At 48.5% G+C, this 11,878-nt stretch overlaps 1 protein-coding gene across 1 annotated transcript; it reads right to left on the reverse strand.

The window, feature by feature from the left end:
* Positions 1-9,935: 9,935 nt before the first annotated feature.
* On the reverse strand, positions 9,936-11,075 carry LOC144163868 (uncharacterized). The gene is made up of 2 exons (XM_077694546.1): positions 10,552-11,075; positions 9,936-10,359 (listed from the first exon to the last, which is right to left on the reverse strand). The coding sequence occupies exons 1-2, from the start codon at positions 11,073-11,075 to the stop codon at positions 9,936-9,938; spliced, it is 948 nt and encodes a 315-aa protein (XP_077550672.1).
* Between the last annotated feature and the right edge of the window lie 803 nt (positions 11,076-11,878).

The following is an 11,878-nucleotide window of genomic DNA, read 5'->3' on the forward strand; positions in this document are numbered from 1 at the left end:
ACACTGATATCAGCGTGGCTTCCGTGGCTTAGTCGGTAGCGCGTCGCGCTGCGGCCGCAAAGTCCTCGGATCGAAACCTGGCGCCGGATGCTGTTTCTTTTTTAAATGTAGAGGAGCACTGCGGACGCCGCCGACGCCGCCGCCGCCGCCGCCGCCGCCGGCGGTGGATGGTTTGGGGTCGCTTATAAAGAGCATTCGCTCTTAAAAAGTTGAAGAAATGACAGTAATGAATAACTGCCGTGCACTGCGAATGGGAAGCAGTAGGGCTTTCCAACTATTAGGTGCTTCAAACAGTTTGCGATTTCAGCCTGCATTAGGCCTTTCAAAGCGACATCCAGCACTTAATCCCTGCTCTAACGAGTGCAATAGCGGAACGCCCACTTTTTGCCTTCTTGAACACTGCAGCAGCAGCAGCGGGCATTATTAAATACGGTGAAGACTCCTGAAGGCACGGCGCACTGTTGCTTCGTCTTCCTCCTCCGCATCGAAACTGGCAGCGACAGGCTCTGCGTTTCTGGCCTGAGATATATCATCTTTTAGCGCACCACATGGATCCGCAATCCGACTGAGCCCGCACAAAATACGCCTTCCAAAATGTACCTCCTCAGGCTTTAGATTAGCTTTACCCGATTTGGCCTTTTTTCGCCGTTCATCTCTACCTTGCGGAGACAACTCAGACCCGTGCGTAGCAGCAGGTGCGTTTCTCTTTGGCCGTGTACCAGGAGACAAAGCAACCGAACGGTGGCGAGTGGTTCGGATTATCCGCTGTTGAACGTACCCGAAGTCACATTAACGTGCTTGTTGTTTAATTGGTTGAAGAATGCTTATTGAGCGTAAAAGCGGGTTTCTTTCTTAGTTCAGAAGGCCGCGAGCCAGAGCAGCAGCCTGGGCGCGAGTGGTAGGCGTTTGTGGTCCCCGCACCACGAGCTGGTCAACTCGTGCTCCCACTGCTCAGGAGATGGGGAAGAGAGGGACCTTGGTCCATAGGGGCCTTCCAGACTATGTGGTAGGTGGTGTTCGGGACAGAGCAAGACGGGCATTTCACGGGGGTAAGTGCCGGGGGAGATGTGGCGGGGTATAGAGCTGCTGCCGTAGCAGTATGTGTTTGGGTGTATACCACGCCAAACGCCAGCCGCATGTGTGCTGCGGTATGGTTCCGGTGCAGGGTATTGAAGCCAGAGTTGGCGAAAGTCATGTAAGATTTCATTCTATCGGGAAGGCAACGGGGGATAACTGGAGAGGGCAGTAAGATCCCCTTCTGTCGACAAAGACGCCCAGAGTGAAAGAGGTGGGGGGGTGGGGACAGCTGCCGGTTCCCTCCTGTTTCCCTCCTGGGAAGAGCTGCCCGGGGTCCACACAATGTGAATGCGGGGATCTTTGATAGAGGTAAAAACCTTGAGCACGGAGAGCGAGATTCGACCTGTACAGTAGTTGCGGCCGGCCTGTCGGGAGGAAGCCGTGGTTGCTGCCAGAGCGGTGGCTGTCCCTTCAGCTGTCGTGATGCGTGCATGAAGAGGGTGACAGTGGTAATGGTATCCGAATTGGAGTCGGCAGCAACCAGTGCATGCGTGACCGGGAAGGGCTGCGTACGGAGCGACGTTCGTGAATCCGGTGTCTGGTTTGTTCTGGTGTCCTCCTCGGAGACTGGGGACGCGGACCTGTCTTCTGCCTTGATTGAAGGAATGGTGCATGTGCTTGGGAATTAAAGCCACGAAGATGTTAGTGCCGAGTGAGGGAGGCATACGCTGGGGTGCATGGAAAGGCGGATGAGCGGGGTAGCCTAGTTTTTGCACTGTCGTGCGGGACGTGGGGGTGAGGGCAAGGCGAGTGGTTTGCTGGGAACGCTGTACCCAAGGAGCTCAGAAAGGCAGTTGTGAATACCGAATTGCAGAATGCGGGCAGCAGGCATCAAGGCGGGTTGGTCGAGGGTTATTTTGTACGATTTTCTGATAAGTACGTTTAATTTGGCATGTTCCTTCGGCTTGAGGTTGAAGTACGGAATACATATGATGTGGCGGAGAAGTAGGGCTTGGACAAGTGGCAGGTGTCTCGTTCTCTTAGAGAGAGAGAGAGAATGCAGTTTAATGATGCTGACGAGGTCTGTCCAGCAGATAGCCTAACATGCTACGTCAGGTGAATAAAAAAGCGACATGAGGTCTGTAGACCGAGTTCAGTAGTTCCTGGTAAAAATAAACTAAGCGTTAAAACACACCGGGGAAATGTTCGAACACACTGGAGAACGCACTGGTTTTCCTCCATGTGTTTTGCCTTGTTACTGGGTGCAGATTCTTCTTATTTGTGTGAACTGAGTGACTGTTACATGAAGTCGCGGAGAATCATGAACAAAGAGGCGTCTGCATGGTACAGTAACACCACACATAGTAGAAAGGCACTTAGAAGCGGGCGTGGAAGCAATCGCAACAGACTGAGTCCGTAGTGTGGAGGGCCGAGTTGTCTGAAGCCGACCCGGCGGGGGCCGGACGGCAAACGAAGGGAGGGAGGGGTCTGTTTTGGGACCTGTGGAAAAAAAGGAAGTGAGGGCATTATAAGGCTAAGTGTGAAGGTGGAGGACAATGCCAACTGGAAGCGGTCTTTCTCTGTTCCGGTCTAACCCCATTTCAGGTCAGAGTTGCCCTGTCGGCCTTCATCGAGGGGGTGACAAGAGGAGGGGGGGGTTGTGACGTCGTGCCGAAGGCCGCATAATACTGCCCCGCGGGCCACAAGTTGCCGACCCCTGACTTATCCGAACAGTAGCGTGTTTGAAGGAAGGGTTTTTGCTGTACCCGCCGCCATAAATCGAGCAAAATGGCGATTTTGAGCTCAGTTCCTTTCACTGTCGCAGAATGTGCGTCAGGAGTGAGTATTTGTTTGTTGTGTCTTCTGTCCAGTACCTTTCCTTGCTGCTTGTGCTGCTGCTGGATTCCCCTCGCGATTGACCGCTGCAAGGACACCGTCCACACGTGCCCCCAGTGCAAATATGTCGTCGGAGTGTGGCCGGCTTAACGGGACAAGGGCAGCGTAAACCGAAGAACATCAGTGGACGCCGCTCGGAAAGAAATGCGTGGGGTTCTTTCGATGCCATAGCCTATTAAATACACTCACCAGACAAAGCTTTGTACTGTTAACTAAGGAACAAACATTCTGATCCGGCGATCGCTCCATATGAAACGAAATTATGCATAAATTTCTTACCTCTGTGAATTGTCGTGCAGTTCAGTTGAATAAAAAAACGTGCAGCAAGTCGAATGAGCTGAAATAAAGCTTAAAGAGGGACCGACATCCGATTCTTGTGGTGTGCATGTCCTTTGGCTCGTAAGAAAGCCACAGAAGCACTTTATGTAGTGGGTCAACCACCAGGAATTTCTAAATAAATTCGAGAAAGTAGTTCGAACTTGGCACGGAATTTTCTGAAATCCCAAAGGTGGCGCAGAATATTTTCAGAACGTGAAGTGAGCATACGTATAGCTTGTATTAACTGACCGATCAGGCATGCAGACAACCATGTGAGTGCGCCTTCAATGGTTACGTCGTGTTCCGTGGAATGGCGGTACTTGTCCGTGCTAAGCCCATGATGTGTGTTGGACGTTCCGAACTCTACCCCACCGAATGCTAAGTAATTCCTCGATTCCAATGTGAGTGTGATTATCTTTTTTACACTACCACTGAGAATCGGGTTCAAACGAAGCAGAAGACGCACGCCGGGGTTTTTATTTTTGTGCGGCGTATGGACGCAGTGGCACAAGCTGCGCCATGTCCGTGGCACTTCGGCCATGTCCGTGGCCGTGTTCAGTGTCGCCAAGCGAAGAAATTGACAGTTAAACGTTTCAGTGAATACCATCTATACAAACAGCGCGCTTTATGGGTTTTAATGCTTCAGTCAAAACAACCAAAAAAAAGAGGAAAGACCCCATTTAATAATTTTTTTGGCTTGGGACAAGTGCCTAAACACATATTTTCCCCTCGCGTACAATTAAAAGCATGTTGCTGAGCGGCTCACTGTTATGGCTGCCAGCATTCCTTCTGGCAGCATACGTGAAGCTGGTAGGCCTAAATATTCCGCTTTCATGCGTTCTACGGCCCGTTAGGGTACCGTTGCAGTTGAATGCTTTTAGATGCGATGCATCTCTTGCCCTGAGGCATGTCCCTCCTGCGTCGTCGCGCCGTCCGTCAGCAGCCGCCCTCCGTTCTTCTCTCCCACAGCTGTGTGCAACACTCTCACACCGGCTCATTAGCATACCACAGCTGTCGCGCTTGTTTGGGCGCGCTTCACTGCGTTAACAACTTCTCCGGCGCGCGCGGTGTGCGCAAGTGCTCGCATGCGCGACTCTCCTCCGCTGTCTCCTCTCCTTCAGGCGCTGTGAATATAAAGCGGGTAGCGCGCTGCGGCGGTTCAGTCAGAGCTCGCTCTCGTTCGACTCAGCGTGACTTTGCTTGACGACTCCGTGCTTGACTTGATTCTTCCGATGACGACGTGATGGAAGCGACGGTCCCTTCAGCGAGTGGGCTGACACAATCCAATACCAGCGTCAGCGCAAACGCTCAAGGCAACGTTACGACCAATTGAACCCCCCGATGCGTCGCATCACATCAGGGTTCCATCGCGGGAAGATGGGCGTAATTTTTAAGTTGTGCCCTTTTATTTGGGATAGAGAGCATATATATACTCAAGAAAAATCGGCTGCCTGTCCTTTTAACAAGCATGGGCTAATATCCAAGTCCGGTAGTAGACCGAGTACGCATACCTATTTCATTCTTGGTACAGAGAAACTGAACGCAAGGGCCTTTCTTTTCCGCAATGTCGGGCTAACAAATAATGTTTGTTAGTAAGATGCCGACAGCGACGACTTCTTATCCTTGAAACACTAAAACTATATTTTCTCGAACGAAATCTCAATAGAAAAAAGATGACAAATGAACAAACCTCAAAGATTTATCTTCCGTTACTAGGCGAGCAATACAGTGGACGGCTTTTTGAGGACTACAGATAACTCAGGATGTCATGCTATACGCACCCGCCACAGGTTCATCTCTACACTGTAAACGCAAACTAGCCGGAAATGGAGTTTTTAACAAGTAATGTGGCCTGAAAAATACCTATAGCAAAATTTACTCCCTAGGCATGGTGTAAAAAAGCGGACGCACCTCCATGGTACTACCGTTGTCCATCCGTGTAGCAAAAGAGAGGATTTAGAACGACTTAACGCCATTTGCGAGATAGCGTTCGGTTCCTTGTATACAACCACGTCCACAATAAACTCCCCATCTGGGGTAATAATCTCAAGGGGGCGGTCGCCATGTTAGTCTTGTGTTGTTTCCGTGTATCAGCACTTCAACCGTGGCCTAATGCTAATTAGAACGAGAAAGCAGGACGCGACGGTTGCATGCAGCTACAAAACCGATACCGTACATATACCCGTATAGATGCTTCAGCCAGCGCGATCACAGGCAGACAGCGCGGCCGTGTTGTTTCAATCTGTTTATTTTGGCGATAGGTGTTGTCAAACTCTGCTGCTAACAAAAAGACAGTTTTCGCCGTTGCAAACAATTGCAATGTTCATCTGATTGGCTTGCTTGCGCATATATAGACGATTTAAATTCTCGTGCCAGCGCGACAACGCACCCGACTGCAGCGACTCAACTTGCTTGGCGGCACGACATGCTGCCCGGATGTAAACAACCTCCGTGCTTTCAACGCAGCGCGGCCGGTGACTCGGTGCGGCCGGAGCTTCAAGCCTCGCCTTGGGCCATCGTGTTTTCTTATTTGAGAAGGTCTAGTAGTGCCATTTGGTGGAAAGATCTTTATGTGCCCCTGTCACACGAGGAACGGCCGCTAACAGCATTTGGATACGGCGACAGCTGTGGACATCTCGCTAGTAAGTGGTCTGTCATCAGTCGATGCGTTTGTCAAACCGTTGAATAGGGTTAACAGCGAAGTACCCGGGTACCCGTGCCGCACACAGAACGTACACGCTAGGGCAAAGAAAAAAAAACGCACACTCGTTTTATTTTACTTGTTTGTGGGTTTTGGGGTACGCATTCGCATTCTTTTGTAGGCCGGTTTCTAACAGGGCATTCGAGATAAAATCGTTTGTCGCGCGCGGCGTCGTTTCAAAGCAACGTGGCGGTTACTTCGTGCTGGCGAAAATCAGCGCAGTCAGACGGAAGCGGGAAGGAAGGTAGAGAGGTTGGGAAAGAGGGCGCTCATATTTAAAATAAAGCGGAATGCAAGCCCTGGATGACTCCAACGTATTACCGTGCCTCGAATCACCTCGAATACCGTGCCTCGAATCACCTAGCCCTAGTCATAACCAATAAGTTCTTTGGAATCTTGTAACAATTTGTTATGTGGCTTTACGCAGCTCGTCAACCGTATGGAACGCGGATCCCCCGATCCGAATGAGGCAGATTTCCAAGACTGGGTCTTCGACGACGACCCGGCTGAGCCTGCAGAGAGCGAGCTGGAAACGTCAAGTGCACCATGCATGCCAGCGCCAGTGCCTCTAAGCACCACCACTGAACAAGGTCTGGCGTGCTCACAGGTGCCGGTGGCCAGCACGAGCCAGTCAGCGGCATCACCAGCGTGCCCACCCAACAGGCTGGCTGCTGAGGGGCAAAAAAGGAAGAGGACCTCGAAACGGGACGGCTTGCTGGACGACATTCTGCAAGAGCAGAGGGCCCTCCGTGTCAGCTTCGAAGAGGCTCGTAAGAAAGAGCTGCAGTTGCAACGTGAGCATTTAAACTTCCAGAAGGAATCGGCCAAAAGGGAACAAGAGCTAATTGAAGTGCTTAAAGGTTTTTTCAATCAGCCCCACTAAAGTATACAGTCAATTAAGAAAAACAGTACACAGCAGCTACCGGGCTAGTCATAATCAAGGATTTCTTTTAATGCGGCACTAAAGTGAGTTTTTTGAAACCTTATTTGCGGCTGGATTGTGTAATTAAGGGGGCACATGGGTGTTTGGGACCCAAAAATTGCCCAGAAAAGCAATTTTTAGCTACCACTTTTCTCGTGATCTCCAATGTTTTTTCTCCAAAAATTCCGTACATGGTGCAGTACCAGGTACTTAGAAAAGCCATAGAGGCCCGATTTCAATAAAGGTATAATTATTTTCCTATAATTCCCTTTTTTACCACGAGTGCTATCGCAGTGATACAAAATTCTCGAGAGGTACATACCAGCATGTAGTGCAGCTAGGACAATCATTTCTTTTTGCACTGTGAAGCTGAACGTGTAAACCATGCGACATGGGAAGCATATTTTTTATTTTGTGTTGCAGTAGTTGTTTAATTAGCATTATTTTTAATTTGTTAGTAGTAGTAGTTCAAACCTAGAAGTCAGAATTGATGTAAACGTGTATGTGATTGTAAAACAAAAAACTGCTTCCCGCATTTTATTCTCCATAACTTCTGGTATCTATCCATGCCTTGCTGGTGATCTTTTGTTGAATAGTTTTTAAGTGCAATGCACTTCTTAAGCGACCCTGAACCTGCGTCCACCGGCGATGTCCACGCACGTGGAGATGGGCGCGCGCAGCCTGGCCGCTGACATAGCACATACCCACGCGGGGGATTGGCCAGGAATCTCCTCGTCTTCCTTGGCAACGGGGGGAGATGGGCGTGCGCTGCCTGGCCGCTGACATGGCACATACCCACGTGGGGGATTGGCCAAGAATCGGGCGTGAGAAGGGCTAATGCACCTGCTTAAAGGAGTACTGACACGAAATTTCAAAGCTGAGATCCGCTCTAGCAATCAAGTGCAACGACAACACAAATAGGTGTCTGTGAATAAATGCATCTTTCTTTCTTTGTAGTTGTGTGTGTGTGTGTGTGTGATCTCTCTTTCGCGAACATTACCGAACCGCGCAAATTCAACTCGTGCATTCGCACTTTCACATTCTTCCCCTCGGGGAAATGCGGGGAATTTTTTTCCTATTGTTCTCAAGAACAATCAAGGAAATTTTTTTTAAAAATCTCGTAAACTGTTACCTCACATCAAAACTAATTATACATTTTAAATCAGCTAAAAAAACTGAACAAGCCCGTGAAGTTTTGTCAAAATTGGTTGGAAAGCAAAAAAAAGTTTCTAAGACAAGTGTGCCCCCTCAACCAAAAACATTTGTATGAATGAGTGATTTTGTGTGTGTGCACACACTAGTTTTGTTTTTATCCTGCACTTGGCATATTGACCTGAACGTACTTGTAGTACAAGCTGTGCTGTTAGAATCTTTTTCGTCACACGTGCAATACCAAGAGCTTATGTACAATTGTGATATGAACGTCTTTTCTCTCTCTTCACCCCTCTTGGCTGCCGCCCTCATGTCAAGAGTTTGTGGCTTTGTGGTACAAATTGTATACATTGAATTGTCTTTTTTGCCTTGGGGCCTCGTGATACGAGTCATGTATTTTTATACGAGTCTGCCACAGTTGCAATACCGAGAAGTTATGTCGCCTTGTGATATGAATCATTGCCTCACTCCTCTGTTTTATAGCATCTATGTTTTTTTTTATTTCACTAGTCTGCAGTGTAAGAACCAGTTGTCTTGCGAAGTATTTTGCACTAAATTTCGGTTTTCCAGAAGTAAAATTAGTGGTATCATTTGCCAAAGCTTGTGCCCTGCGAGTCATGTTGTAGTGGGCTGTTGAAACTTAGGCAACTTGTGGTCTTCTGATGTGGGCTCCAATCTTGTGGTATGGTACTGTCGTGATTGTGCAAGTTTATGCTATATGATGTCTGTCACATTTTGAATAGGTTTTACTCTCCACTTCATTTAAAATGGTTGTAAGCCCTTGTGTTATGCAGCACACAATTTGTACCTTTTTACCCTTCCTTTGCATGCGGTCCACTCATGTTTTGCTTGCCTACCAAAACCCACCTGTCATTGGGCTGGGCAGCAAATAAATTGAACCGAAAGAACACCTCGTCTTGAAAGTTTTATAGACATGTTTTGGGTACCACGATTCTACGAACAGAAGTACGACAGCAGGAAATGATGTTTATTTGGTACCCACAATGTAGATGAGGTACAGGCAACGAAAGAATTATTACATGGCAGAAAACAAATACTGTACGACTACAGCAGACAGTAGCATGTATACTGAATGCACCGCCACAGCACATAAGCTCAACGAAGACAGTCAAGTGAAGAAACCATGAAAATATGCCTGCAAGGCATTCTTCGCAGAGTACCTAAATAATTAATATCTAATTAATAAACATTAAGAGAAAGGACCCGCTGTGGTGGCTAGGGTGTTGCGCAGCTGAGCACAAGATGATGGGTTCCATTCCTGGCCGCAGTGGCTGTTTTTCTGATTGAGGCAAAAACACCCCCATGTGTTCGAGATTTTGGCGCACGTTAAAGATCCTTAGGTGGTGGAACTTTATCCAGAGCCCTCCACTACAGCACACCTCATCGCCTGTGTAGCGTTGCCGCATTAAAACCCATACTCAATCGAGAAAGGACATTCACAAGTGCCAGAAAGACCATGAAACCGAGAAAAACAAAGGTGGGGCAGAAACTACAACACAATGAAATATACTACAAATAGGCTTTTTATAAAACGTAACACAATGAAATATAGTACAAATAGGCTTTTTGAAAAACATGCAACACCTGAAGATAGAAACAACTAACGTGTAAAATGCAATATACAACAAACAGGCTTTTTATAAAACACATAACACTTGAAGATAAAAATTTAAAAAACACGTAAAATTCAATACACACATACTACAGTATGCAAACTGGGTGTTGTGTGTTTTGACAGGCACTCCAAAGTCCCTAACCACTTTGTTTATAGAAGTAGTTTGCCAGTGCAGCACGCACTTCCTTGCCATTGCCTCTCTCACAATCAGTGATACGGGCTGGCTGGGGGTACATAGCGTTGTACATGGCTACTTCCTCTTCCCATCGTGGGTCAATGCCGTCCCTGAAGTCCTAACAGATATTGTTGAGGACACAGCAGGCTTTAATTGCTAGCACAGAAGTGTCAAGGTCACTCTCCATACGCTTCACGGTGAAGCGAAACCTTTCCTTGAGGCGCCCAAACGCGTTCTCAACTATCCTTCTCGTTTTTGACAGGCTATAATTGAAAGCTGCTTCAGGCGTTCCTGGGGAAGCACTTGCATATGGCTTCTGCATGTTCTCGGAGAGGGGAAAAGCCTGATCGCACAGGATGATCGGTGGCACTACCATTTCCTCAATCTCAGCCGTTGGCCCTCGAAATGCCTCGCTCCCCACGAAATTGCGCAGCTTCCGCCTCCCGTACACGTATGCATCATGGCAGCGCCCGGGCGATCCAATGTTCGTGTACCAAAACCGGTACCTGTGGTCCACCAATTCCAGAAGGATAATGCTGTACCTGCATGAAAAGGGAGAAATGTAAATTATCCATGCGCATGAAAATGTCTGTAATGTTTTTTCTTCTAAAGGTGAACGAACAGCTGCAAGCATTTCCATTACTGGGACGAACATAAACACTTTCACCAAGCAGCCAGCTTCAGCACTAGAAGTATACATTTATTGCCGTAATTAGGAGGGAAGCTTTACCTACCAGCCTTTATAGTTATAATAATCCATGGCGTCTTCTTGGGGTGGTGACACCGCGAAGTGGCACCCGTCCAGAGCTCCAATGCCTTGTGGAAACCGACTGACCGCGGCGAATTCCCTCATGTGCTGGGAAATGTTGGAGGGCGAGACAGCCTTCACCCACTCATCTTCGAAGTTGTCCAAAACGGCGACGCAGAATTCTTTATAAATCATGGTCACCGTAGACCGTCCCAAAGCGAGCAGCTCCGCGTCGGTTCGTTCTTCCGCGGTGCAGCAGAGTCTGTAAAGGCCAACGGCCACTCTCTTCTCGACGGACACCGCTTCCGTTATTTCGGTGTCTTGGCGGGTGAGGTCGGCGCGGCATGCATCCACAATGTAGCGGAAAGTGGCCGGCGCCACCCTAAAGCAACGCTTAAAATGGGCTTCACCCAAGTGAGGCAGTGTCTCCTCAAACCACCTCTCGTTCCGCGTGAAGCGCCAGCGCGACCTCTCCACCGTCCCCAGTGAGTGCACGGCCACAGCGGTCATCACGAAAGAATTGGCGAGCAAGAGTTGTTCGATGCTTCGCACACGCCGTTTGGCGGCTTCACCACGTTGTTGAAAGCGTCGCTTCTCGGCCTGATGACGCACGCGCAAGCATAGAAGTGCAGCTGCAAGCTGCGTGCCGGGAACGTCAGCAGACGACCTTCTCGATGCCAGCGGCCGACTTCACACGGGCGCCATTTCTGCGTCTTTTCTTCACTTTTTCTGTTTGTCGTCTAGCGCGAAGATCCCACCACGACAACGATCAGAGAAAGACGAAGAACGGTAAACTCCATGTGAAAAACCATGTGGAAAACAACCGCGTTGGATTTGGCTACGGGTGGCAGGCGACGGCAGCCGCTCAAGTCGTTACTAGAAGCAGCTAACGCCATTCGTTAAAACAGCTATTTCTCAGAGCGTTTTCTTTCACAGAAAAACATTTTTAACCCTTATAAGACGTTTTTTTTGCATAAAAACTTCTGAAATATGAGCGCATTTCTCTTTTTGGTCATTATCACCATCATACCTAACACATTAAATGCCTTCGGATTTTGGCGTGTAGCACGGGCAACCCAAATAATGTCATTCGGTTCTTTAAGGCCTTAAAGGAGCCATGAAGAGAAAACACAAGTTTGGTTCATTCGAAAGATTGCCTCGTTAGAACCATACTGAAACCATTTTTAACACAAACTTCGCTGAAATAAGCTACATAATTAGGAAAAAAGGGAATGACCATGCGACCCACCACCTCATTTCCCGCAACAGAACCTATGATGTCACACGAGAATGCTCTGCGATTGGCGGAGGCC

This window comes from Haemaphysalis longicornis, unplaced genomic scaffold (assembly GCF_048455015.1).
Source record: "Haemaphysalis longicornis isolate Haplotype H1 unplaced genomic scaffold, Haemaphysalis longicornis Haplotype H1 scaffold_13, whole genome shotgun sequence".
NCBI lineage: Eukaryota > Metazoa > Arthropoda > Arachnida > Ixodida > Ixodidae > Haemaphysalis > Haemaphysalis longicornis.

What these genes read in the sequence shown, in the direction of transcription:
- LOC144163868 (XM_077694546.1), bottom strand. Translation starts at nt 11,075, where the DNA reads ATGACCGCTGTGGCCGTGCACTCACTGGGGACGGTGGAGAGGTCGCGC. An exon ending in TATTATAACTATAAAGGCTG is followed by an intron (nt 10,360 to 10,551) that starts GTAGGTAAAGCT and finishes CTTTTCATGCAG; the next exon opens with GTACAGCATTATCCTTCTGG.